The sequence below is a fragment of the Gigantopelta aegis genome, chromosome 4 (genome assembly GCF_016097555.1).
Source record: "Gigantopelta aegis isolate Gae_Host chromosome 4, Gae_host_genome, whole genome shotgun sequence".
NCBI lineage: Eukaryota > Metazoa > Mollusca > Gastropoda > Neomphalida > Peltospiridae > Gigantopelta > Gigantopelta aegis.
Window position 1 is genome coordinate 89,249,138 of NC_054702.1, and position 26,907 is coordinate 89,276,044.

Below are 26,907 nucleotides of genomic sequence, written 5' to 3' on the forward strand. Positions count from 1 at the left end.
AACTCTAAATTCCTATTTGTTACGCTAATTCTTCCAAAATAGAATAGTGTAAATTAATGATTGAAAACAGTCTAGTAATTTCTTTTGCATTGCCGCCATTTTGGTTGAGCATGCTTCTTTGTGTCGTTTGAGTTAAATGATACATTTTGTTTTACTGGTAAGTGATATTCGTTTGTGTTTTTGTAAATTATATACACGTAAGTATCGTAATTAAAAATCTCAGTAATGTTGTAAAAAAAACCGACTATTGAACATTTTGTGCGTTTGTGGACGAGCAAGGTCAACAATGCAATGATTCAATGAATTTTAACCAAACAAAAATTATAAAAGATTTTACGACTGACCCAAGAAAGCCTTTTTTTCTTCTTCACTAAACAGCTTGTTACCTATAAACGGTATGCAGTCAAAATGGCCCCATGATGAAACGGCCCTGAACATGCAAGTCAAAACGGCCAAAGAAAATAGTCAAAACGGCCAAAAGAAATGGGAAAAATATCCGCCCGGTCCCCCCTTCCCCTAACCCTAACCCTAACCCCAACCCTAACCCCAACCCTAACCCCAGCCATAACCCTAACCCCAACCCCAACCATAACCCTAACTCTAACTCTCAACCCTAACTAAAAATAATAATGGAGGGGACCGGGCGGATATTATACCGATAAGTATTAAAATTTTATAATGTTCATTATACATGACACATTGACAGTGCTAAAGGAAAATCTAGTTCATCAAGATAAACGTCTCCGGCACGATATTTATTATTGTGATGTTTATTGCTGTGCCGTAACGTTTATCCATTGGATCGAATTTTCCATTTGCAATCACGATTTAATAAAATCAGGCATATGTGCTTTATTTAAGAGCCTCAACACGTACAACAACATATTTTAATAAATTTTAGACAAAAATATTAAGTACAATACCTTTGGTAACCTTTCCAGGATTAGATGTTTGAAGATGACACATTTAAACATTTGAAAGCTATTTTTATCCTGGCACATCGAAAATGCGGAATGAAAATTTTGCGGAACGAGAATTATTCGTATCAAGCATTTTACGTACACCCAGTAAAAAGAAATAGTGCGGAACTGAATGGAATTGATTATTAAATTTATTTATTTTGTTATTTTTGTTTCTACATATGTGCTTTGTGTGGGTTGCATTATATGCATTGTTAATAATATTATCACATTGGGGTGTATTGTTCTTTTTTATTATTATTAAAAAAATAATGATTGTTAGTACAGGTCATTACTTATTTTAAGGCCTTCATTTATTTACTTTTTCCAAAATTATTATTTCCTTTAGTAATTGTTTTTAAATATTATTATTACAGGCCATTGCTTACATGTGTTTCAAAGGTTTTTTTTTTTTTTTTTTTCTCTTCTTTTTTGTTTTAATTTCATTTCTTTTTTTTAGCTATAATTACTGGTCATTAGTTATTTTAGGAGTTTTATTCAGTTAAATTTAATTGTTATTATTAATTTATTATCAATTAATTGATTTTTAAACAATATTATTCATTAATTAAGTTTATTTATTTATTATTATAAAACGTGATATTCCATTAAATATCGTGGAATAAACTCGTGAACCCGAGACGAATAATAATAAAAATAATCCGATTCCACCAACAGTTTTCAATCACATTTTAAATATGCTCACAATGGCCGGCGGGAATATTCGAGATTTTGTTCGTAACTGAAAATTGGATTAATGCAGGATTACTATTTGGACAAACTGTCTATTTATGCGTAAAACGTGACTCGGGAAGTTTTCTTTATACAGTAAGTGTTTATATTTATTGGTACATCTCATATTTCGCCACGAAATAATTAATTCCATGGTTGTATCGATTCCGCCTGAAATCTGGGCGGAAACTGCACGCTTGTTTTTGCTGTTCAAGTTGTAAACATCGGGTCCAATAAATGTCAAAATGTTAAAAAACGGACCGTAGATGTTTACCTTGGTGAACTAAAGGAAAGTCCTACCGCCAATAGGTACTAATAATTAGTAATCAATATAGCCTATATCACAAGCAGTTAAAAAAACCCACCCAAAACAACGCTTTTTTGCAAATTTGCAAAATTGGCCTCTGTAATATCCAATGACGTGTCATGTTTATATCTATGCTGAAGAAGATTTATGATGAAATATTAAAAGGTCCATTTGCTTCACTTTACATTTAAATACATGCAGTTTTCTGCTGTCTGCCATTTTGGGTTTTTATGGAATACTCTTCAAGAGGGGTGAAAGACTAAAATATTAATATAAAATCAATGATCTCTAGTGGTATCTTTAAACAATCAAATAATAATAATAATAAAATAATATGACGTCATCACATTTGCATTTATATCATAACATGTTATTACATTCAACGGTTGTTAGATTAAGTCATATTCTTTCACCCCTCTTGTCGAATATTCCATAAAAAGTCAAAATGGCAACCTGCCCTATGCGATCTCAGCGAAGTCGATACAGGTGGCATGGTTATCATCTAGTATGTGGAATCCATGTCATTGTAATTGTTTTTTCAAGATTTCTGTCTGGACAAAATGTGGGTAAAATCTAACGAAAAATAAAGGTAGGAGCGCAATTTATTGTAGTTGTCCACATTTTGTTTCGGACTTTACGTTTTAAGTCTACAACCTTGTTGCCTTTTAGGTGACTTATTACGACAAAATTATGGGTAAAATAATTTTTATATACCAAATTTTGCATACTAGTACCACCCGAATATATAGGGGCGAAACGACTGATAATGGAGGACCAAACGACTCATTCTAAGGGTGAAATGACCCTGGGCGAACAGGAATAAGGGCGAAACGACCTGGATTCGATCCTAGTGGCGCTGCTCACCCGGGGGCCACAACGAGCCTGTCACCCAATTTACTAATACAATTAAGACCACCCATTGGAAACCCCCCCCCCCCCCCCCCCCCCCCACCAACAACAAATCAATATCAATAGATGATGAATTATTAATTAACACATTCAGTAATTGGAATACCCATTAGTTATATGTAAATAGATGGGGGTGAAGCCCAAATATCTTTATATAGTTTTTAAAAGTTTTAATTTCATCGACAGAACAAATGCCACCTCGCATGAACGTCAGAAATATAACATTCAATTCTTAAATAATAATGAAAATAATATACACACACACAACAGCTCAATATAAAGACATTTCAGAAATAAAGTCACTGAATTTAAATTTCAATGCTGGCTCGACCCTTCAGAATGCGTAGGTCCATTTAATGTGGCGCAAGCGTTCAGAAGCTCAGCAGGACTCCTATCCCCATCTTTATACTGTGTCCAGTTGCGGAAGAGCTCCTGCTGGCTTCTGCACGCAGATGTCCTGAGATGACGTCCAATCTTCTTCTCCTGCATCAATTTGCACTGGACTGGCAGCATTGATATCTCTTGATACAGGCAGGGTATCATCTTGTAAATACCGAGCTGCTGCTCGCCAGCTTTTATATTTATTCTGTGGTGCCAACCTGCAAACAAAGAACATGAAAATATAGGCCCGTACATACATTAATAATGTAACAGTTTGAATGGAAAGATGCAAACTAAACCTTTACCTTCGACATGGTTGTTTTTCCTTGTGGTCTGGTTGAACACAGACCACGAAGCTACTTTGAAGATGCTATTCGCCATCCACTGTCGCTCCATATACACGCACAGGTCGCTGAGCTTTCCATCAGGAGCCTTCTGCTTCAGCTGCCGGAATATCGGTCGGATGTGTGACGCCGGCATGAATGGCAGTGCCATCAACCTTCTAATAAACTTGAAAACAAAATCGTTTTCACGATATGCTCTCTGCAAAATAAAAGAAATAGTTATTATAATCGATGCATGATAAAGCAGACATGTTATACGTATGTAAATATATATATATGAATACCAAAAAAGTACATACAGTAGTTGAGGTTATAAATTATAAAAAAACAGACTAAGTTATTTCATATTAAATTAATACCTGCAGTCCTATTTCTTGACAGTGCCTCCATATGGCGTGCGTCAAATGGAATACACATCCTCGCACCTTGACATGGGGCAGTAAGTACTGAAAGGCACGCCATGCCGCCGCTTCGAAGTCCATGATGATGCTCTTTACCTCTGGCTCATGGGGTAGAAGGTGAATCATTTCTTGGAAGACCTTCTTATAATCGAGAGTACAACGTCTGGACATCAAAATAAACGAGAGGTACCATCTTCATTTGCCCTCCAGATCGAATAAATGCATGGACGGACACTAGTTGATAGAAGGGACATTTAACTATCTTAAATGTTCCATCTACAAACCATTGCTGTGCCAGTGCCAGTTTGGCAAGCTGTCTGTCCGTGGCAAATAGAAGATGGCGTTCTCCCTTTATTTTGATGTCTTCACGAAGAAATGCATCCGGCGGGAAAGTTTGAACAATCTAAAATGGAAAGAAAGAAAAACATGTTTTATTTAACGACGAACTCAACACACCAATCGCGCATCTTCCTTTAATATCAATAAAATATTGGTTTAATGCAACCATAGTTTGTAATTTGCCGGTCCTCAATCCTCCAGGGCTTAAATAATTATTTTAATTAAGAATTTAATATTCAATATATTAGATATTTTTTTTAATATAATTTTAGACTGAAAAATTGCACCAACTAATGACTAATTGTAAATACATAACCTGATATATATTACTTATGGTGCTTCTAATAATAATTTTATTAATTGTTAATTTTATTAATTGTTTAAAGTCCCATTTTATTTTTTAGGCTCTTATAATGGTCATACCATATTAATACAAAATTACTTCCTCTTCATTTTAACTCCTGTGGATATGGGCACGTAAATAGTTCCCAATCCCAATAGTTTGTAATAAATAGTTTTCTTCATCGTAAATGTATTTGTTAGCGTTCCCTCTTATTTTTAGGGTTGGGGCTTTGAGGTAGGGTTGGGGTTTGCTTGGTGCAATCTCTTGTATAATGGCTCGGGAGATGTGTTTGGAATGGTTATAATAATAACTATTCATGTTTCTCCAAAACTTAACTCTACTTAAAATCTATACATATTAACACAGATGTAGATTTTAAACTCTTTGTTTATTCAAACATAAATAAGACGAAGATAATATCCGTGTAGTGAGACCGTACTATAAAAACTGTCTTTGCACAGTTATCTTTCTTACATTTCTAAGGCCGTCCTGACTTTTTTCAAGGGCCGTTATGACTTTTTCACTTTGGCCGTTTTGACTTTTTCACTTTGATCGTTTTGACATTTTTAGGGCCGATTTGACCAATTATTGTTAAGGCCGTTTAGTACTGGGGCCGTTATGACTACGATCCCCTATAAACTACCACTTATTTACAGGTCGTATATAGGATCGGATCAAGGAACTATTTTTCGCGGTTGTGGCAAACATGTTTATGATGTTATATCATACAAACATTGAAACAATAACGACACAAAAGAAGGAAACGGAACTTGTTAATTGAACTTGTTCAGGGTTTCTGCCAGAGGGTAAAATGGGTATGGCGCGATACTCGGATTGACAAAATTAATAACGCTTATCTTTATTGTGTGCTTTTCTTAACCCTAACTCTAAAATAGACTTCTTTCTCATTCCACTGCGCATGTGCCCGTTGCGGAGTTACTCGAGGACGCAAACCGCGAGATCTCGCCAAAATAGACCTATCTGCAAATTGGGGGGCAAAAGCAATGGGAGGCCACGACCATTGTTCAATTATTAACTGTTCCAATCGCATATGTCCGGGAAATTCGTTATCCTTCCATCGATATCCAGCCAATGGATATTGGAAACGTTTGTGGGTAATCGTTTCACGTAGAAAAACTATTTTCTCCCAGAGTCGGTATATTTTCTTAGATCGCCAGACTGGCTGTCACCATTCCGCGAGCAATCCCCTGGCCATAAACAGCACTACCGGAGTTATTACGTAACTACTGGCCACATGGCCTCCACACCTGCGCTGGGTGTGTATTACACGCTCGACGACAGTCGCGCAAAGGTATCACGTAACAAGTTGCCCATCTGGGCTAAGTGCATTTGGAACTGCACACAGCCTTCTAAAACAATTAATCCGAAAACAAATTAAGAGCATGTACCGTCACACACCCCCACCTCAAAAAGGATATTTCCTCTACTCTAGGAATAGGGAAATATACTACATTAAAACAAAACGTGCGTTAACCGACGCATTCGGGCATTTATAACACATGTAATAATAAGGTGACTACCAGTAATCACACAGTCTCTCTGAGTTCCTGGTATACAAATATAATATATATAAAAACAAAACAGAAATCAAGAATGTCAACACATTATCATAACGTTCAACTTCGGGACAGGGCATCAGCCATTACATTGGAAGTGCCCTTGATATGTTCAATGGTAATTGGGTATTCTTGCAGAAGAAGACTCCACCTCAAAACTCTCTGGTTGGTGGCTTTCATTCTGTGAATGAAGGTAAGCAGATTATGATCAGTAAAGACCACCACTTGATGCACTGCCGATTTCACGTAGATCTGAAAATGCTTCAGAGCTTGTACCATGGCCAAAGCTTCCTTCTCTATAGTGGAATAGTTCACCTGGTGTTTGTCAAACTTTTTGGAGAAGAAACTTACAGGATGGTCCAGTCCATTTTCGTCTTCCTGGAACAGCACAGCTCCAGCTCCCACGTCACTGGCATCCACAGCTAGCTTGAAAGGCATTCGGTAGTCTGGTGCTGCCATCACGGGAGACGAGTAGCGCATCTGCTTGAGACGGTTGAATGACTTATCGCATTCGCCTGACCACTGGAACTTCGTTTCTTTCTTTTTCAGTGTCGCACGTTTTCCAGGTTTTCTCGAATCGGTGTAGCGTTGGGTTCCAAGCGCACATCCTGGCTTGAGGTGTTGGTAATTGTTGGAAGGTTCTGACAAATGGAAACATTGGCTGGTATCAATGTAGTCAGCTTTTCTCGCTGGGGGTTCAAGTCTGCTAGAATCTGGCTGTTGGTTAATTTGATCTCTGCAGTCTTGACGTCATCACAGGAAATTGAGTGACTCTCAGTTTGGACCGGTATCACTGGAACTATCGGCAGTCTGTCAAAATAACCTTTTAGCAAATTGATGTGACAATACCTACTTTTCCTAACCCTAACAGGAGTGTTTATCACATACCCGTTTGTGCACAACATAGGGCCCGAAATACCTGTTCTGCACAGAACCCCGTTTAATGGGAAGGTACAGCAGCACCTTATCCCCTGGTTTAAATTCCCGACTCCTAGTCTTCCTATCAAACACTGATTTTATTTTGCTCTGAGCATGGCTCAGTTGCTTCCTAGCCTTCCTATCAAACACTGATTTTATTTTGCTCTGAGCATGGCTCAGTTGCTTTCTAGCCTTCCTATCTCTAACTCTCTTATTCATTAATATTCCCTTGTCCATATCATAACCTGACATCTGATCCTCCATCTCACCCTCTGTTAACAATGTAGTGCGAGCTGCCAACAATTTTGGATCAGCCCCCTGCTCTAGAATTAACTCTTGTCTATTTATTACAAGGTAAATCCCCTCTATCAAACACAACTGGTTCAATTCCCCTCTGCGGGAGATCAACAGGTTCCACCACGTTTAATTCGTCAGTTGACTTATCTACCAATTTACTGATAACCTCCTCCACTTCAATTTCATGGCTCACACACGTATCAGACAAATCACAAATATCCTCTGGGTATCATGTTACCCTACTGGCCATAGCCCTAGTCTTTACACACGCAGGATATCTAATCTCATCAACCTCACTCTCTTCTATTGGTACAGGGCTGTGTCTGATTAACAATTGGTCACATTTCGGCTGACAACACTGACTAGTCAAATCTGTTTTCAAGAGGCAAATCATTTACAACACCCATAATGACTGGTCCCGTCACAAACTTCGAACACAAGAAAACGTTATGTAACCGTACAACCATTTTTTCTCCAGTATCCGAGGTTAAAGCCAAACTACGTCCTGTATCTGAATTTTCAATACCAGCTAAACACTTTGACTTTATAAGCGACAGATTACAGCCGGTATCTCGATAGATTGATATTGCCTTAGAACTCAATTCTCGTTTCACATCACAAACCATACCAGTGGACACATACGGGTTTACTTTCTCTGCCATGGGACTAACCATTAACTCTCTCGCTAACGGAGCTGACCTCACTAAACCGACCACTTGCGCATTATCGCGTTTCCTTTTAAAACAGTCCCCGATAAGATGGTTATCCTTTTTACAGTAACTGCAATGTGGACGAAAAGTTCGTGCATTGGCTGATAATGCAGGTTTATCCTTACTTTGCCCACCAGGTACATTCCTTGCCTGACTAGCTGACCAACTAGATGACTCTCCCCGATAGTTACTTTCCCGGGAAAAACCTGGCTGAAATTTCTTCTTATCACCCTGTTGTAAAGAGCTACCCTGTACTGCCTGAGCTTTGTGTATTAACACGTAATCATCTGACACCATGCCTGGCTGCCTCTGTCTTTTTGACATCACGATCCTCTAAATGAATACGTAAGCTAACTGGTAATCCATTCTTAATGTCCTGTAAGATCAACAACTCCCGTAACTCGGTATATGACTACCTGATGAGACACCACCCATTTATCAAAAATCCCTGCCTTCTTAGCCACAAACTCACTATAAGACTGACCCTGCGTTTTTCTCAACTCGCTATGCCGTAAACGATAATCCTCGGGTTGTAATTCATACGCCCTCAACACTGATCTATAAGCCTCCAACATAAAACCATTTCCTGCCTCTCGTCTAACTTCTTCAGTATTCAACTTTAACTCATGTTCCACTTTTAATTTTTCTAACTGGAATTCTCTATCCCTCTCTTCTCTTTCTCTCTCTCTCTATCCCTCTTCTCTTTCTTTATGTCTATCTTCTCTCTTCTCTTTCTCTCTTCTCTTTCTCTCTCTCTCTATCCCTATCTTCTTATTCTCTATCCTCTATCTCTCTCTTCTCTTTCTCTATCCCTCTCTTCTCTTTCTCTCTCTCTCTCTATCTAATGCACGTTCTTCTCTTTCGTACTCAAGCTTTTTAAAAGCTAACTGTTGTTCCATACTCAAGTCATTTATCTCTATCTCTGGAACAATCTCACTTTCTTCCACGACAGGACTATCACCAAAAACTTCCTTGATAATAATTGTCCTTATATCTCCTAATGTTTTAGCTGATGTTAAATCAATTTCCCGCTCACTAACGATTTCGACTAACTCGGCATTACGTGCTCGCTTAATCTCCACTACACTGAGCGTAGGCCTATCCAGCAAATTCTTATCCATGTTTAGATGTGATGCACTTATTATTAATTTATTTTCTAGTGAACATCATTGCTACTTCTAGTATTTTGTAAAAATAATTTATAAAGCCCCCATTTACAAACAATACTTTTTTAAATATGCATGTCCCGTTTCAGATCCGGGACGAATGCCCCAATTTTCTACTCTGGCACGGGGATCCTATAATACCCGTCACTGAATGAAACACGATTGTCCAAATATCTCTCCTAACTGTATATCTATTAGATCTCTGTAACGGGCGGTTATACCCGCTGTGTGGCTCGTCTAGGTATGATCAGAGATACGATCTTATATAAAGTATATGTAATATAGCACGTTTCGTTCACTAGAAAACACAACAAAAACACAATACACTTTGGAATCTGTATTGACCTACGCTGACAAAGGTACTGCTGCAGTAGTTAATTAACAACAACAAATAATAACAACCCAGAACTGATCACTTAATTAGTTAATCTCTAGGTGTCTAGTTTACACAATATGCTAATCACTTCACCGTGACACAACACCCACACATGTAATAATTGAGAAACGCTTCCAGGAGAACTTAATTAATAAAGGAATTACAACTCCATTCCTAACTGGTTAATTTTTAATTAACCCTTACTACTCATTCAATAACGTGTGATAATTGAGAAACAATTCCAGGGGAACTTAATTAATAAAGGAATTACAACTCTATTCCTAACTGGTTAATTTTTAATTAACCCTTAACACAGAATTAATACTGGTACCTATCACAATAAAGACAATAACCTACAGTTTACCTAGGTCCTCTAGGATGACTGGTTAAGCTTTTTATAATTATTTAGGACAGTGAGCCTACAGATTACTGCGTCAGATGACCGGCAGCACCGTCTAAATAATATTGGTATAATACAGTATTAAAATATTTAAAGTCACATCAATCACATCAAGGTTATACACAGAGCAGAAATAAAATTATTTACCAGTCCGGACGGACAGCGATCCCTGGAAGCCTTCCTATGTTTCTTCCCGATATATCTAAAACCCTAACTATTTATTCAAAACTCTCAGACAGCGAATATCGCCTGGGGGCACAACGCGGTACCTCACCTATCATCTGATATTTCCACCTCTCCCAGAGTCGGTATATTTTCTTAGATCGCCAGACTGGCTTTCGCCATTCCGCGAGCAATACCATGGCCATAAACAGCACTACCGGAGTTATTACGTAACTACTGGCCACATGGTCTCCACACCTGCGCTGGGTGTGTATTAGACGCTCGACGACCGTCGTGCAAAGGTATCGCGTAACAAGTTGCCCATCTGGGCTAAGTGCATTTGGAACTGCACACAGCCTTCTAAAACAATTAATATCGCCACAGGCGAAAACAAATTAAAAGCATGTACCGTCACAAATATATATTTTGTATATACAGAAAATATATGTATATTTCGGACAATACTCAATAGAATATATATATATATATATATATATATATACTTTTAATATTATTACTCAGTATGTTTCAAATTTAAGTATTTGTTATTACTTTTACGTTCATCTATGTATGAACAAAAAAATCATCCGCAAACTTATGTGAGAACGGCTTCGCTGATTCACACAGTTTACGGATGATTTATTTTGTTCATACCCGATGAATGTCAAAGAAATAACACTCCTTAAATAATAATAATGATATATAAATATATATAGAGTGATGACGGCTCTGTACAGGACGTTCCTACACAGGTCCGTCTAGTATTTTATATACTTAGATGTGGCGGAAAACACATTAACAGTAAAGAAAATAAATATATTTTGTATAATACTCAATGCGTTCATGTTGACACTGTATAAAAATGTGTGTATGGGTAAACAGAACAGCACCTACCTTCAAAACCCCTCCCACCCCATGGCCATAGGTTAACAGAAACTGGGAGAAATTTTCACCAAGTGTGGTAGGGGTTAAAAAAAAAAAAAAGCACCCACTTAATAACGGGTATGTCCACCTCTTGAATTGACAACGCAGGTGCATAGAATTGACTTGAGTGTTGATTTCTGCCTGTGGAATATTGTTCCATTCCTGAATGAGCACTTGACAAAGTTCGTTGACGGTAGCGGGTGGGTTGGGACGACGCCTCACTCATCTGTCCAGACTATCCCAGACATGCTCGATGGGGTTGAGATCAGGACTTTTAACGGGCCAGTCATCAATGAAATAAATGTTATTTGTCATAAGAAAATTTACAGTCTCTAGCTGTATGAGAGGTGGCATTATTATGTTGAAAAATCGAGATGTTGGCGTTGTTATGGAACAGAGGAATGACGTGATCAGCGAGAATGTCATCGCGGTAACGTTGAGCATTTAAATTGCCATCAATGACGACTAGTGGTGAATGATAACCATGGGCAATGGCTGCCGAGACCATGACGCAACCCCCACCTCCGAAACGATCTCGTTCAAGAACACAACAGTCAGCATAGCGTTCATTTTTCCTACGTCGTGTATGTAAACCGTTCTCCCGCAGACGATTACGAGCAGTTTGGAATCGATTGCGCAAATGCGTGTTCATGATATAGCGGTCTTGACCACGCGTTGTAACACGCGGACGTCCACGACGTGGCAAGTCGTTGGTGCTTCCTGTCGTTCGAAATCTTACGCGAAGATTTCGTATCGCTCGACTAGAACTCCCAAAATGCCTTGCAACGTCTTCTGTCGACATTCCAGCATCAAGCATGCCAATCGCCCGTTTGCGTAAATTATTGGGTATTCTTGGCATGTAAAAAAACTTTTAATTTTTTTAGAAATTTTGAAGCGTTTTCGTTCACTTGACAACATTGTCAGTAAGACAAGTAAAACAAATTGACCGAATACTACACGGGACATGTCGAACCATGCATGCACGTGCAAATTGAATTTCACGTTGTCGACGATTAACAGTGCAAAAATAATCGATAAAATTCATGAATCCTGATAATACAGCTCACGGCTAATACTACCTATATAATTTCATTACACAATGAATTCTTTAACACAACAAATACTATATGTACAAATCGGAAGTTTCTTTTTTTGTTCAGTATATATATACCTGTCCTAGCAGCCACCTGTACTCGGCGATCACCTGCCTTATGTGGCCACTTTTTTCCTCCCAAACGATTTATAATGTAAATGCACCTTTAATAAGCGACCACCTAAATCGGATCCCAAATCGCTAAAATACCTGCATTAAGCGGCCACAGTAAAGTTTTACTCTTATATAAAAGGGATATTTTAACAATAGCGATAAGGTGCAGCATATAACCAATCTTCACACCTTCAGGAATACTAGTACCCATTCAGTCCCGACATCTCCACTGTGTATCAATTGAGGAAGTATGAATCTAACATGCATCTAATTGCCTCTGGGCAGGCTACGCTTGATATTTGTAGATTCACTTAATATGACAATACAATACATCGCATGAAGTCGGAATTAAATAATTAAATGGAAAAAGAAAACAAACTTCTAGAGAACAGTTAATTTAATATATTCTATTTGCATTATTTCTGAAGGAGACAACATGTCAAAAGTTGATTTATAGTTGACTATGAAGCACATCATCTGTTAATTAGCAGTACAGACGACGGTAAAACAAGAAACACCAACAAATGTTTTAAAGACTATATATGTGGGCAACCTGTACTCAGCGGCCACCTGTCTTAAGCGGCCACGTTTATCTACTCCCTTGTGTGACCGCTTAATGACGGGTTTGACTGTGTGTGTTCTCTCTTTCTCTCTCTCTCTCTCTCTCTCTCTCTCTCTCTCTCTCTCTCCTCTCTCTCTCTCTCTCTCTTTTTCTCTCTCTTTTTTCTCTCAAATATATATATATATCGATCGATGCCATAACCTATAGAATCTGTCAAATGTTTTGTTTATACTTTTTACGAGATAGTCTTTTAATCTGGCGTTATCGAAACCCTCGGGTACGAGTCGCAGAGACTTTGTCCAAGTTGTTGCACTGTTTAACCATTCCGCTGTAAATTTCAGCGGACCGTTTTCTACAGCCATTATACCATCTAATTCGAAATATGTACATGTTAGTTGCCAAAGTTTAAAAATCTACGAAGCTACTCAAGTCGCCCATAACAACCTGTCTGTCACGCCCCCCAATTTGTAAATAGAATAGTTTCAGTCTATTTTGTCAAGGGACGTTACTCTTCTTGCGTATGCGCAATAGGAATGCGAAATACCTCTATTAACCCATTTTCTTTCTGTCAACTGTCAACATACCCAAACATTTCTTTGTGGCAGAAACACTGTTGTTCTAGTTTTATTACAAACTGTTGTAATTGAATTATAATTAGTATGTTGTCACAGGACCCACACAAACATCTGGAATGTTTTACCAAGGCTCGGTGATGGAATGAATACGGTGCTTTTATTGCCGTATGATAAGGAATTATTTAATTTTTTTACTAAGCTGACAGCAATCTATACAAACGATCACATTCACTAGAGAAATAAACACACAACACAAGTTAAAGGTATAATCACTATTTAATTATGAAACTGATAATAACGATAACAGTATTTCTATAGTAGACTCAGTATTAGTTCACCAAGATAAACTTCATGTGCAAACACAAATAGCGAGGTTTATCTTGTCTAGGCATTCCGTCATTAGCAGCTTCTGGACAACGGTTCCGAGGAATTTTGCTCGGAAAGAAATTGCGGTCAAAATAACGATTACCATCACATTTCCACACCCTAATCGTATATATTGTGATCTATTTCGAGCTCACTGAGACCAAGAAATACTTACTTTGAAACAATCTTCACTTTGAATTAAAGAAAAAAATTCTGGCTTTACCGAGCGGATTCTGGCGAAAAGAAATTGAAGATTGGCGAATTTTTTGGCAAACAAAAATAGCAACCCAGGGCTAGCCCTGACGTTCCAAATTTGTTTTTGTTTTTTTAAAGCTCATTATGCGATGTTAGTATTTTTCTATTTTTGTGACACTTTTGGATTCCTGTTTTCGTTAAAACTGTTTTTTAACATATGCAAAATTATAGCCAATCTAATATGTCTACATATATTCCTTTGGAGATAAAATAGCAGCAGATAATTTAGCCGTCCCCAGTGGTCTGAGCACATTTCTTTAAAACTTTTGGCTCGACACTATACTGAACATTAACTTTAGACTGGTTGCAATATAACGTTGTTTACTGGTTTGCTGCGCATCAAGTATCTAAAATTCAGCCTAAAGCATTTGTCGGAATAAACGTCCTGTAATCGTGAAGTTTGCAAGTTTTATTTTCTGAACGTCTACAGGTCATGGCGTAACCAATTTGCGGTTCGCGTAAATTTAATTTTGCTCAACTGACAGGCAAACAGAACGGCAGTTCACGTGCAATATTGTGCCCTGATCCCATCCTCCTACAAATGTGTTTTTGTAAATAATATTAGTTCTGTTAGACATAAAAATAAAAGTACGGTGGTTTTGGAAATAACAAAATAATATTTTTGTGTGCAATTTAGAAAAATAAATGACGTCATTGTTTGAAACTCGCCCCCAAAACCAACTTGCACCCTACCAACTCGTCCCAGTCATGATGTAAAGTTTGTTTTGTTTAACAACATCAATAGAGCACATTGATTTATTAATCATTGGCTATTGGATGTCAAACATTAGTGACGATACAAGTGAAATAATATATAGTTTTTGCATAGAAAATATCCCTTGCTGCTTTAGAAAAAATGTAGTGGGTTTCCTCTGATAACTATGTGTCAGAATTGCCAAATGTTTGACTAATTAATCAATGTTCTAGTTTTAATAAAACACTTTAATCTTATGTTTGTACAATTTTACTCATATATTTTAAAACTTATGACAAGTCAACATGCACATATTCTATCATATCGTGATATACAATACTGTATTGTTGTTACACCTCTATCGACTCTTTCCACCGGCCTCGGTGGCGTTGTGGCAGGCCATCGGTCTACAGGCTGGTAGGTACTGGGTTCGGATCCCAGTCGAGACATGGGATTTTTAATCCAGATACCGACTCCAAACCCTGAGTGAGTGCTCCGCAAGGCTCAATGGGTAGGTGTAAACCACTTGCACCGACCAGTGATCCATAACTGGTTCAACAAAGGCCATGGTTTGTGCTATCCTGCCTGTGGGAAGCGCAAATAAAAGATCCCTTGCTGCTAATCGGAAGAGTAGCCCATGTAGTGGCGACAGCGGGTTTCCTCTCAAAATCTGTGTGGTCCTTAACCATATGTCTGGCGCCATATAACCGTAAATAAAATGTGTTGAGTGCGTCGTTAAATAAAACATTTCTTTCTGTCGACTCTTTCCCTTAAATGATTAATGGCACCGTGCCGTTTTGCTTAACAAATTTTCAAGTGAAAATTTTATACTGTTGCCTTGCATAATTTTTGAGAAAAAGAAAACAGTGCTGTCTTCCTTAATATAACATTTATCTACTGTTTTCGTTAGATGTATGTAAGCGCAGGGCTTCTAGAATTTTTATAAAATCCACTAGCCATGGGATCAGTGATTTAAAAAATGTACTAGCCACTATTAAAAATTCACTAGCCTTACTTTAAGTTAACACAATTTTACTAAATAATAGTAATAATCAGATATGTCACCTAAAGAGGGAGATAGAGCCTAAAAACACTAACATTGGGGGGTTGGGGTGGGGGCAGTATATTCATATAGACTTAACTGCAACATTTAAAAAAAAAAAAAAATTCACTAGCCATCGGGCATGGCAATAGTAGTTATTTACTAGCCCGACATTGAATATCACTATCCATGGGAGTGGGGCTACCATAATCTAGAAGCGCTGTAAGCGGAAGTCGTGGGTATCTTGTATCGAGGTGTTCTGAATTATCACAAATTTGCAGAACGGGCGGGCGAGGTGTGTTGCTTTTGTCAAAATAAAACAATATTGCTATGTTTGTTTACTTACTAGTAACTCTGTGTTAAATTCAATTATCAAATTTACTTTCAAAATGTTTGCGTGTTGTGTGGGGGTAGGAGCAGAAATGAGGGTTTGCCAAATTTGTCGTGTACACTTACGTCTGACATCACTAGTTGATGGTAAGGATGGTTAGTACATAATTATAAATGACCCTTGAAACATGAACAGATATTAGTTTGGTGACATTTACATTTTTCTATTTAAGCCTCGTAAAAATCCTATTTGACATTTAAGAATGTGTGGCGAATACTTTGTCTTGTAGTAGGGCCAAACATTGGTGTGGATTTATTTTGTAATTTACTTTTTTTTTTTTTTACAGGTCGTGGCAGAGAAGTAAAGATGCCTGTTAAAATTTTTGTTGGAAACCTGTCTGATGATACAGCAGTTTATCAGCTTCAGCCACTGTTTGACAAGTATGGAACAGTGACGGAATGTGATGTTCTTAGAAACTTTGGATTTGTGGTAATGTTTTTATCATATATCAGTTAGTAATAAAATAAAATTTTGCAACGTTTTAATACCATTCTTCTCAAAAGCAGATGGCACTGAAAATTTCTAATTTGATGTTTAAATATTTTTTGTAATATGTCTCTTGATAAATTCCTTTACGTCATTCAGTGTAATAACTTGTCTCACTGGGCAATTCAATGACATGTTATAGTAATGATTTGCCTCTTAATGAATAACAAATTGGTCTTCTTGTCTTTGTGGCGATGTTAGGTTTCATCTTTTCGCAATGAAATCGGTTTAAAACCATCAAATGGCTATAGTACTGAGGTGTCAACAAATATTAATCTAATCGTCTTTGATTTTGGTAATAATTTCAGTTCATAAAGTTAACAAAACTGCTAACAGATTTTAGAGGTTAATAAAAAAAATGTTTGGCTAAATTAATATTCTACCAAGAATCTTTGTAAAAAATTCTACAAACATAAATATTAACTGTGATCATTTATTGCAGCTTAGTTCGAAGTTTTGTGGCAGCATGTTCAAAATAAATGTTTCGGAGATGTATACCCTTTATTTTTATTTCCTTTGTTTTCAGCACATGCAGACTGACGAAGAAGCTGATGAAGCCATAAAGAATCTCAATGGATACCATCTGAATGGACAAAAAATAAGAGTGGAGGTACTTCCAAGCAGCTATCGACGAATCCTAATATATTTTTGACTGATGGAGCTTGAAACTTTATAGTTAATTCATGAATTAATGTTGAAATTACCGGATTGAATTACTATTCCGCCTCAATTTTATGCGAACCGTTGTGAAGTCTGCTTTTGCAGATCGCCGGTTTTTTAGCTTTATTGATTATCGTTATAATCGATTCCCATTTTATAGTAGTAGGAACAAATTTTTTTTTAACATGTTTATACCTGTTCACTTGCGCATTTTTACCGTAACATTGTTCATATATTTATGATTATGTACTATTGCCACGTCCGATGCTTTTACTGGTAAATCTGATGACCTTTACACAAAGATTTCACTTCCTGTTATTCACTGTAGACACTGGTAATTACTTTAAACTGTCAAAAACAGTTTTGAGAATTTATAATTTATTAGCATGCCAACTTGCGTTCGAACACGGGTATGGATCTATTCTTTCCGTATTCGATTTGTTGGGTCATCAGATTTGTTTTATTTTGCTCGAGTTTTCTCATCTTAAGTAACTTTATAAGAAATAAGTGAAATGTTTTGATGAGATTTGTAAGCTGTGAAAACATTTGACTGAAATTGGGCAGAAATTTTAGATAAAGATGCATTCGAACGTTGCATTAATAATAATCACACCGTTTTGTTACATGCTTGTCCAGTTCAATTATTTTTTTCGTGCGTTCAACAGGAGTTTGCATCAAGCAGTAATAAATTGTTTACTTTGCGTATTCTTATACTCTGCAGAAATCTACAGGAAAATCGAGAGAAGATGGATTTAGAGGGGGAAGAGGGTAGGTTAAAGTACAGATGTAAACATTGTACTTAATCACTTGTTTAGAAACAAAATTGATTTTAAAAAATTTTGACTACCGCAAACATCAAGGAATCCGAAATCGTTGCTGATTGAAGATGCCGAATTTGTTGAGAATATTCTCAATTTCTCTGATGCCGTGTGTACAGGTAAAATGTTCTGTTCTCAGAGTTATTCAGTGTTTGCAATAACACCAAAAATACCGACAAATGCGAATAGATCTGTGCTTGGCACACCTGGAAACCATCTCCGCTCGTTGTCGACAAAACCGTTCATGCGTTTGTCATGTACTGGTAATTGTATGTGTGCTTAGTTAATATTTACCGACCTTCATGTGGACAAAATAGCCGATAACTTTCTTAAGGTATGTTTTTATATACGAATTACTAATTGGGATAATTATGATTTTATAGTATGAAATGGCATAACAAAATTTTAAGGTGGTGGACATTTTCTCTTGTGAAAACAACTTTGGCATTAAGCTATTGTAACATAATTAGTTACATCACCAGAATGCCATTCATGATTGACAAAACTTTCAAACTTAATTTTTTCCCAGTTGTGTGATTGGTTGGGGCATCCAATATGACTGGGGAACATTTTATTCTTGAAATTTTGATAGCAGCAATTGCTAATCTATTTATTTTGTGGATAGGCCTAGTAATCCTTTTCAATGTTTTCCTATTTTTGGGGGGTTTTTTTATTCGTAGCATGGTGGGGGGTGGGGGGGGGGTGAACCAGTTTGGAATACGGTTGTGATTGGGAGGGCTTTATGTAAATTTTGTTGCACCCTGTTTTCCACATTCTTCAAGATGTTCTGTTTTGGCATATAGGTGGTGAGATAAAATGACGAGTGTACACCATGTATGTTCCTATATTATTAGTGATGACAATATATTTAATGCTAATAATAACTTGGTGGTATGTGGTTTCATTGACTGGAGTAGGACCAGTACTTGAAACATGAGACGTATCGTCAGATACAATTAGTGGAAAGGTTATTCTTGGCCTTAGAAGAGTATATTTGGTTAATACAATACTAGTCTGGTGTTAATTTATTCTGTTTAGCTGGTTTTGACCTGGCTGGAAATGTATGTTTCTTGTACTGTTATAGAAATTTTACTATTTAAATGAAATTTGTGAAGAAATGGTCTTTAACAAATGATAATTGGATTAATTTTACTTCATTTCAGTGGCCGAGGCCGAGGTGGAGGACCAATGAGAGGAATGCGTGGTAGAGGAGGAAGGGGAGGTTACCCATCTCCGTATGAAAGATTTCCACCACCACCACCACCTGGTTACGACCGATATGATCCATATTACAGGTACTCAACATTTATGTCGATTTTTATATCATGATAATCCAAACACTAAAGTTTAACAGTTTCATGTTTAATTTTTTCAAATTAATTGTTAGTTGGGTTTTTAGGGAGGACATAAATGAAACTACAGGTCATAGGATTTCAAATTTCATGGGGAAACACTTTTTCGGTTCCGTGCCTTGTGATCATAGGAACCAATCTGAGACTGTTTTTAAGTTCCGTGAAAAGTCGTGAGTACCCCTTTTTAATACCATTGATTAAAATTTTCCCAAAAGTCCATGCAAAGAGCAAACTCGATATAAAGATTTCCTACACACCCTCTCCATTACACGCATGCTGTTGTGATTTTGACAGCTAAATAAAAATAATAGTTAGGCCTACGTCATTTCCCCCCATAAGGAAACCACAGGAAATAGTGGAGCCTATTTGATTGCCACCTTCAGTACTCTAGCACATGCGTGACTTCAACTTTTGTCGATTTCAATGAGATTAAATATTTTCTACAAAATTATATTTGAATTTAAATACCAGTTCCTGACCCCTATATTTTAGAAATACACCACAAATAATTAGTGCCAGTGCTTTTGGTTTAAATGTCTTAACGCATTTGATTTGAGCGTGTGTTGGAACTCTGATTTGGGTTTACCTGAACCGGAACACAGAAGTTCGGATAACATAATAATCCTAATCGGGTCTTGTGATTGTGTCAGACACTCTTTAGTAGTGTGATATCAGAAATATAATAATATAAAAACAATTATATATATATATATTATTTTTGTTGAATAGTCGTACTCGATATAATAATTATGGAAAACAAAATTTCGGTTCCTTGGTGTTACCGACACGGTACGAGAAATGATCATTACCGTGAAATCTGAAGGCCTGATGTATGAATGATTAGTGATAATGAGATTGTAAATTTGTATGCAGGGACTACTATGAGCGGGAACCCTACTATCCTCCCCCAAGAGGAGACCGGTATGCTGCCAGACTGCCACCCCCACCCCCACCTGGAGATCGGTATGCTCGGGAACGACCTCTGCCACCACCACCCGACAGGAGACCTGCTTATCCAGACCCCAGAGACCGACTGCCACCACCACCACCAAGAGACCGATACGCTCCCTACCCAGATGACAGACGGCTTCCACCACCTTACGAGCGGGATCACTACGAAAGAGCGAGACCAATGGAGCGGGGGCCTCCTGCAGATCCATACTACAGAGAACGAAGTCCATTGGGCCGACCTCCACCAGAATATTATGAACGACCGTAAGTATTTTTTGACATAGTTATGGGTCTTGAACTTAGTAGATAAAAAAATTAGTTTTCTGCATGTTTTTTTTTCACAGTGTCTTGAGATAAGAGCTGAACTATTTTGTCTGTTAAAGAACAAGTTTTGACTTTTCATGATGATTTACTCATTTTTCACATTTTTGTACTTTAGCAGTAATGTCAGGTTGCTTGGTTAGATATGTTGCACACCTCACGGGCAAGGGACCTAGCCATTTGGCCATTATGGATCTCATAATCAGTTGAGGTGATAAAAACATTCCATGTTAATCTCATCTACTCTTTATGGAGATTGATGATTCATGCCATGGGTACATATTTTTTTATTATGCTTCTATGAAATTCCACATGTTCTTTAAGTGTTAATAACAATTTAACAGTGATAATTTTAATGACTGACATCTGGAGATCAACAAAATTCCCCTCTTCCCTCTTCCCACCACTTAACACTACCCACTGTTCTCACTTCTACTTTCTAACTTGTAATACTCACTAATGTATATTTCATATGGTCATAATTATCGGATTTTTGAAAGATAATTGCTGGTCATAGTAAACTGAATATTAATTTCACCTTGCTTCATCCTCACCCCAGGGGTGTGACACATTGAACATTTAGAGTGCATGCACAAAGTTGCACAACATAATCGTGAACCAAAGATGTAGCGAACTTACATCTTGTTTGGTAGAACATCTAGTTGAAGTTATAGTAACTTCCATTATCATTAGACAGAATGACATTTTCAACAGACTTTGCTGCATTTTTATTTAAACTGCAGTAAACTCGATAGATATAAAATAGTAATTAATTTAATTTCCAACCCCATTCACATATGATCAATTCTGGTACAGCCTTGAATATAAAGTAGTTAGAAAACGAGTAACATCTGATGTGCTAACGAAACAACGAAGTGTAATGTTTTATGATTTGTATAGTATGGCATTTCACTTGAACAATGAGTAGATAAAATGGCTTCTTTTTTCCCCTTATCAAATTTTTTAATATTATAATTAACAGCAACTCCTCACGGGCAAGGGGCCTAGCCGCTGGGCTATTATGGATCTCATAATCAGCTGAGGTCATAAAAAATATTCCATGTTAATCTCATTTACTCTTTATGGAGATTGATGATTCATGCCATGGATACAGAATTTTTGGTGATATGTTTTTGCTTCTTTGAAATTCCACTGAATAATATACTTGATTAATAACATGTTCTTTAAGTGTCAATAAAATTATAAGAATTAGATTTAAAGAAATATTCAGTGATGATAGTGATGACCAACATCTGGAGATCAACAAAATTCCCCTCTTGCCACCACTTCAACACTACCCACTGTTCTCGCATCTACTTTCGAACTTGTAATACTCACTACTGTATATTTCATATGCTCATAATTATTGGACTCTGTGAAGTTCAAGATAATTGCTGGTCATAGTAAACTGTATATTATATTGGCCCTTCTTCAACCCCACCCATGCAGTGTGAGACGCATACATTTGGAGTGGTTGTACAACATAACTGTCAACAAAATATGTAGCAAACACATCTTTTTTGGTAAAACATCTATTTGAAGTTATTGTGACTCCCATTATCATTACAGAGGGCATGGAACCTTTCAATTAAATATAATAAACATTTTCAACAGACTTTGTAGAAAAAAACCCTGCAGTAAACTCAATAGACATAAAATAGTAAGTACATATTTTTTAACCCCATCCCACCCTCCACATATGATCAGTTCTGGTACAGCCGTGAATATAAAACTGTTAAGAAAACAAGAGTAACACCTGATGTGCTAACGAAACAACAAACTGTAATGTTTTGTGATTTGTATAAAATGGCTTCTTCAGGTTTTTTTCCTTCATCGGATGTCGGTAAAAAAAAATATTTAAATATAGTAATTAACAACAGTTCCTCACGGGCAAGGGACCTAGCCACTGGGCTATTATGGATCTCATAATCAGCTGAGGTCAAAAAATATTCCATGTTAATCTCATCTACTCTTTATAGAGGTGGGTGATTCATGCCATGGGTACACAGACCATCTCAACATAAACATCTTTATCAAATTTGATATTTTTATTGTATGTTTACCTCACGGACTAGGGGCCTAGCTACTGGGTTATTATGGACTTCCTAATCAACTGAGGTGACAGAAATATTCCATTTTAATCTCATCTACTCTTTATGGAGGTGGGTGATTCATGCAATGGGTACAATAAAACGTTTGTTAATAATTATATAAACAGTGCTTTAAATCAGTTTGTTTATATTTTGTGATTACCTGTGGAGGCTGGTAGACCATCACAACATGAATATCTTTATAAAATTTGATATTTTTATTTTGTTATTACCTCATGGACTAAGGGCCTAGCTACTGGGCTATTATGGACTTCCTAATCAACTGAGGTGACAAAAATAGTCCATGTTAATCTCATCTACTCCTTGTGGAGGCTGGTGGTTCATGCCATGGGTACACAGACCATCACAACATGAACATCTTTATAAAATTTGATAATTTTATTTTGTTATTACCTCATGGACTAGGGGCCTAGCTACTGGGCTATTATGGACTTCCTAATCAACTGAGGTGACAAAAATAGTCCATGTTAATCTCATCTACTCCTTGTGGAGGCTGGTGGTTCATGCCATGGGTACACAGACCATCACAACATGAACATCTTTATAAAATTTGATAATTTTATTTTGTTATTACCTCATGGACTAGGGGCCTAGCTACTGGGCTATTATGGACTTCCTAATCAACTGAGGTGACAAAAATAGTCCATGTTAATCTCATCTACTCCTTGTGGAGGCTGGTGGTTCATGCCATGGGTACACAGACCATCACAACATGAACATCTTTATAAAATTTGATAATTTTATTTTGTTATTACCTCATGGACTAGGGGCCTAGCTACTGGGCTATTATGGACTTCCTAATCAACTGAGGTGACAAAAATAGTCCATGTTAATCTCATCTACTCTTTATGGAGGCTGGTGGTTCATGCAATGGGTACAGAATTTTGCTGTATTGGGTTTTTAAAAATAAAAATAACCAGAGTTCGACAAATCCACTAGCCCGACGTCTGTGGCTAGTGGTTTTTAAGTTCGGGCTAGTGGTTTCCCCCCTACTCTCGTCATCGCTCGATCGTGGTTTTTTTTCTTTCTTTCTTTCTTTCTTTCTTTTTCTCTAGGCTGAAATTTCGTTTAATAAATTTGATTGTGATGTTTGTCATCGAATAATAACAACGCAATCAGTATATAATAATAATCCACTTGAGCTAGGTCTGCAAACTGCAGTAACATGCTATCTCTACATCGTCAGTTACAGTATGCATTGTTTACCTTTCCCTTTCAAGTTTCTGGCACAGGAAATAAAGTCAAATTTCATGCGTGTTTTGATTGGTTAGACACATCACGTGGTAGTTAATCTCGCACATATGTTTTAGGCTAAGAACTTGGAAATCACCAATCGCGACGACGGGTTAATCTCAATCAAGTAAACCCCAGCCATGCTTAGAATTTCAGTGTTTGTTTTATTTACCCATTGTTTTCTAATTTAACACTTCGCTAACATGTGGTTATCGGCAATCAGGAAAACAATTTACTTTAATGGTAACCACATATGCAATGACTCGGCTTGGCCTATTACGTGTAGCGGTTTGGATAATACGTCACAGCTGCCGATACAAGATAATACCTTTTTTGTTCATCAATTAACAACGGATTAGATGTGGCCGTTATATTCTTTTGATATCGGTCTGACACGGAATAATGCCCTGTATTTGGCATCACCGTTCCTGGCGACATAAATAGTAGGCCTTAAATATATAACCAACTACCAAATACACTGAACCATCTATTACCGTGTGTCACACTGTCGTACCCTCATTTAAATTTAATTATTTTGATAGTGTGTTTAGATACCAACCAAGAGTTTGCTCAATTAGTTTTCCCCGGGGGAGGGCAAAAACGAAAACGGGACAATGACAATGGATCACACTTGACAAAAGACAAAACGTACCACACAACAAAAAACTGAAAGTTACAACATGATTTAAGTGTTTGTTTTATTTTACTGTTATACTCGTAAATGTGTAATGTTACAAAAAATTGTATAAAAATCCAGTTATAATTGATCAGGAATTTGGGCTAGTGCTTTATCTTGGTGGGCTAGTGGTTTTCACAAACCCACTAGCCCTGTGGCTAGTGACTTTTCAAAATATTTGTCATACTCTGAAATAACAATGTTTCATGAACACAGCAAATGTTCTTGCTGAAATGTTTAGGGGCCCAAGCGCACCTAAACTATTTGACTGGTACCATTGTCTTCTATAATATCACATTAACTAACATTAGATGTAAAAACCAGTCTAAAAAGTAACTGCAATCTCTCACCCTCTTGAACATGCATTTTGGTTTTTGTGTCCAACGTTGGATGAACGTGATATAATAGAAGATGATGATGCCAATAAAATTGTTCGCTCATGTTCAATCTACTGAACATGCTGTGAATAATAGCTGAATTTCAAATATATATCTACGGATTCCTGACTGTATAACTAGTGTACAGACTAATAGAAACATTTACAACAAAGAACTTTTGTTTTCAGTCCCAACCTTAGGTTTTGTCTATGTCTGTCTGTCCCACTACTTATCCAAACTGGGTTTTTTCACAATGCTGTTAAAATGCTTAATGCTCAAACTTTCAATGCTTAAAATTTGTTTATAGCTATATTATGTAAAGTAACAGATCAGAGGTATGTAAAGTATCAGATCAGAGGTATATAAAGTAACAGATCAGAGGTATGCAAAGTAATAGGTTAGAGATATATAAAGTATCAGATCAGAGGTATGTAAAGTAACAAATCTTTTTTTTTTCATGGGAATTTACCCATTTTGACAGTTATGATATTTTAACATAGGAGATTTGAAATTGTGTGAGGTCAGGTAGGGGACATGCATTGATTTAATGGTACTTTCATTTCATTTTACAGGAAGTCCGAATATCCTGGATTACCCGGCCGAGAAGCTCCTCCCAGAGAAGCAAACGGTTACGATTATTACAGACAGCACGCTCCACGAGACCCCTATGACAGGACATATGGTGGAACCGCAATAGTCCCACCTCCCCGACAGAACAATCCCTCTGCAGCAGCGGCCGCGCACAAATTCGATAGTCAAGCCAAGCTGCAGACTGGGCCAATCTTCTTTTAAACAGTACTCATTGGACACTTGCTGAAATTAAACTTCATTGTTTAAACCATATCTGTCTGCATCATCACGTCTCATGTTCATGTTTTTAACAGTGGTTTTTTGTGTGTTTTTTTTATCATTGTAGATATTTCAGTTGTTATACTATCATGTAGTGCGTGTGAACAAAAAGGTGTAGTGCATCCACATGGGATGATTTGTACTTAATATGCACTGCATACCAAAAAGTATTTCATACATCATAATGGCTTTCTGTTAGATGGCAAGTCTGATTATGTTGTGTGTGTTTTTTTGTGTTTGAAATGTCATTATTATATGAAAGTTGTTATTTGTATCATGTTTTTAAGTGGATTCAATTTTATTGTAAGTAGTTGGCCAGTTTCCTCTTTTGTACACAAAAATGCAGTTGCAGTTAAAATACTTCGAAAGTCAAATATCCAGATTACTCTGATAATTGAAATTTTTAACAATTGTTAGCACATCATGACGATGTTCCGATTACCAAATAAACAACTTGCCATAACTTTGCTTTTAATTGTTTATTAATGTTCTCTGTTGCTGGTTGAAAACATTGGAAGAATGGACTTGTTTGATTGCTGTGAACTTCTAAGCCTGATTTGGAAAAATGCTGAATGTTTTTCAATATAGCATACCAATATCTTATCCCGTGTTAAAACTGTCTATTCAGAGTTTTGGTCTATTTATGGCACTATTATGGATCAGATATTTTAAAAAAATTAACTTTATGATCAGCGAGTGCTGCAATCAAAATATTCAAAGTTGAATGTTGGCCATT

General features: G+C 36.9%; 2 protein-coding genes across 3 annotated transcripts; one reads left to right on the forward strand and one right to left on the reverse strand.

Moving 5' to 3' along the window:
• Positions 1–23: 23 nt before the first annotated feature.
• LOC121371358 (RNA-binding protein 4.1-like) lies at positions 24–26,634 on the forward strand. Of its 2 annotated transcripts, none has more exons than XM_041497183.1 (7): positions 24–157; positions 16,624–16,766; positions 17,350–17,433; positions 18,205–18,251; positions 19,465–19,596; positions 20,527–20,868; positions 25,895–26,634. In XM_041497183.1, the coding sequence occupies exons 2-7, from the start codon at positions 16,644–16,646 to the stop codon at positions 26,112–26,114; spliced, it is 948 nt and encodes a 315-aa protein (XP_041353117.1). In that variant the 5' UTR covers positions 24–157; positions 16,624–16,643; the 3' UTR covers positions 26,115–26,634. The 2 variants fall into 2 exon arrangements, with proteins under 2 accessions (XP_041353117.1, XP_041353118.1); XM_041497184.1 differs by lacking the exon at positions 24–157 and adding an exon at positions 4,016–4,150.
• Positions 2,971–4,121, reverse strand: LOC121371359. Its single transcript, XM_041497185.1, has 3 exons — positions 3,992–4,121; positions 3,594–3,831; positions 2,971–3,506 (listed from the first exon to the last, which is right to left on the reverse strand). The coding sequence occupies exons 1-3, from the start codon at positions 4,112–4,114 to the stop codon at positions 3,223–3,225; spliced, it is 645 nt and encodes a 214-aa protein (XP_041353119.1). The 5' UTR covers positions 4,115–4,121; the 3' UTR covers positions 2,971–3,222.
• Positions 26,635–26,907: the final 273 nt, after the last annotated feature.

Excerpts from the sequence above, each read along its gene's own strand:
- LOC121371359 (XM_041497185.1), bottom strand. The coding sequence starts at position 4,114 with ATGGACTTCGAAGCGGCGGCATGGCGTGCCTTTCAGTACTTACTGCCC. Across the intron at positions 3,832-3,991 it reads GTCAAGAAATAGGACTGCAG|AGAGCATATCGTGAAAACGA; the intron begins GTATTAATTTAA and ends TTTATTTTGCAG. Across the intron at positions 3,507-3,593 it reads GAAAAACAACCATGTCGAAG|GTTGGCACCACAGAATAAAT; the intron begins GTAAAGGTTTAG and ends CTTTGTTTGCAG.
- LOC121371358 (XM_041497183.1), top strand. The coding sequence starts at position 16,644 with ATGCCTGTTAAAATTTTTGTTGGAAACCTGTCTGATGATACAGCAGTT. Across the intron at positions 16,767-17,349 it reads TTAGAAACTTTGGATTTGTG|CACATGCAGACTGACGAAGA; the intron begins GTAATGTTTTTA and ends CTTTGTTTTCAG. Across the intron at positions 18,252-19,464 it reads GGATTTAGAGGGGGAAGAGG|TGGCCGAGGCCGAGGTGGAG; the intron begins GTAGGTTAAAGT and ends ACTTCATTTCAG.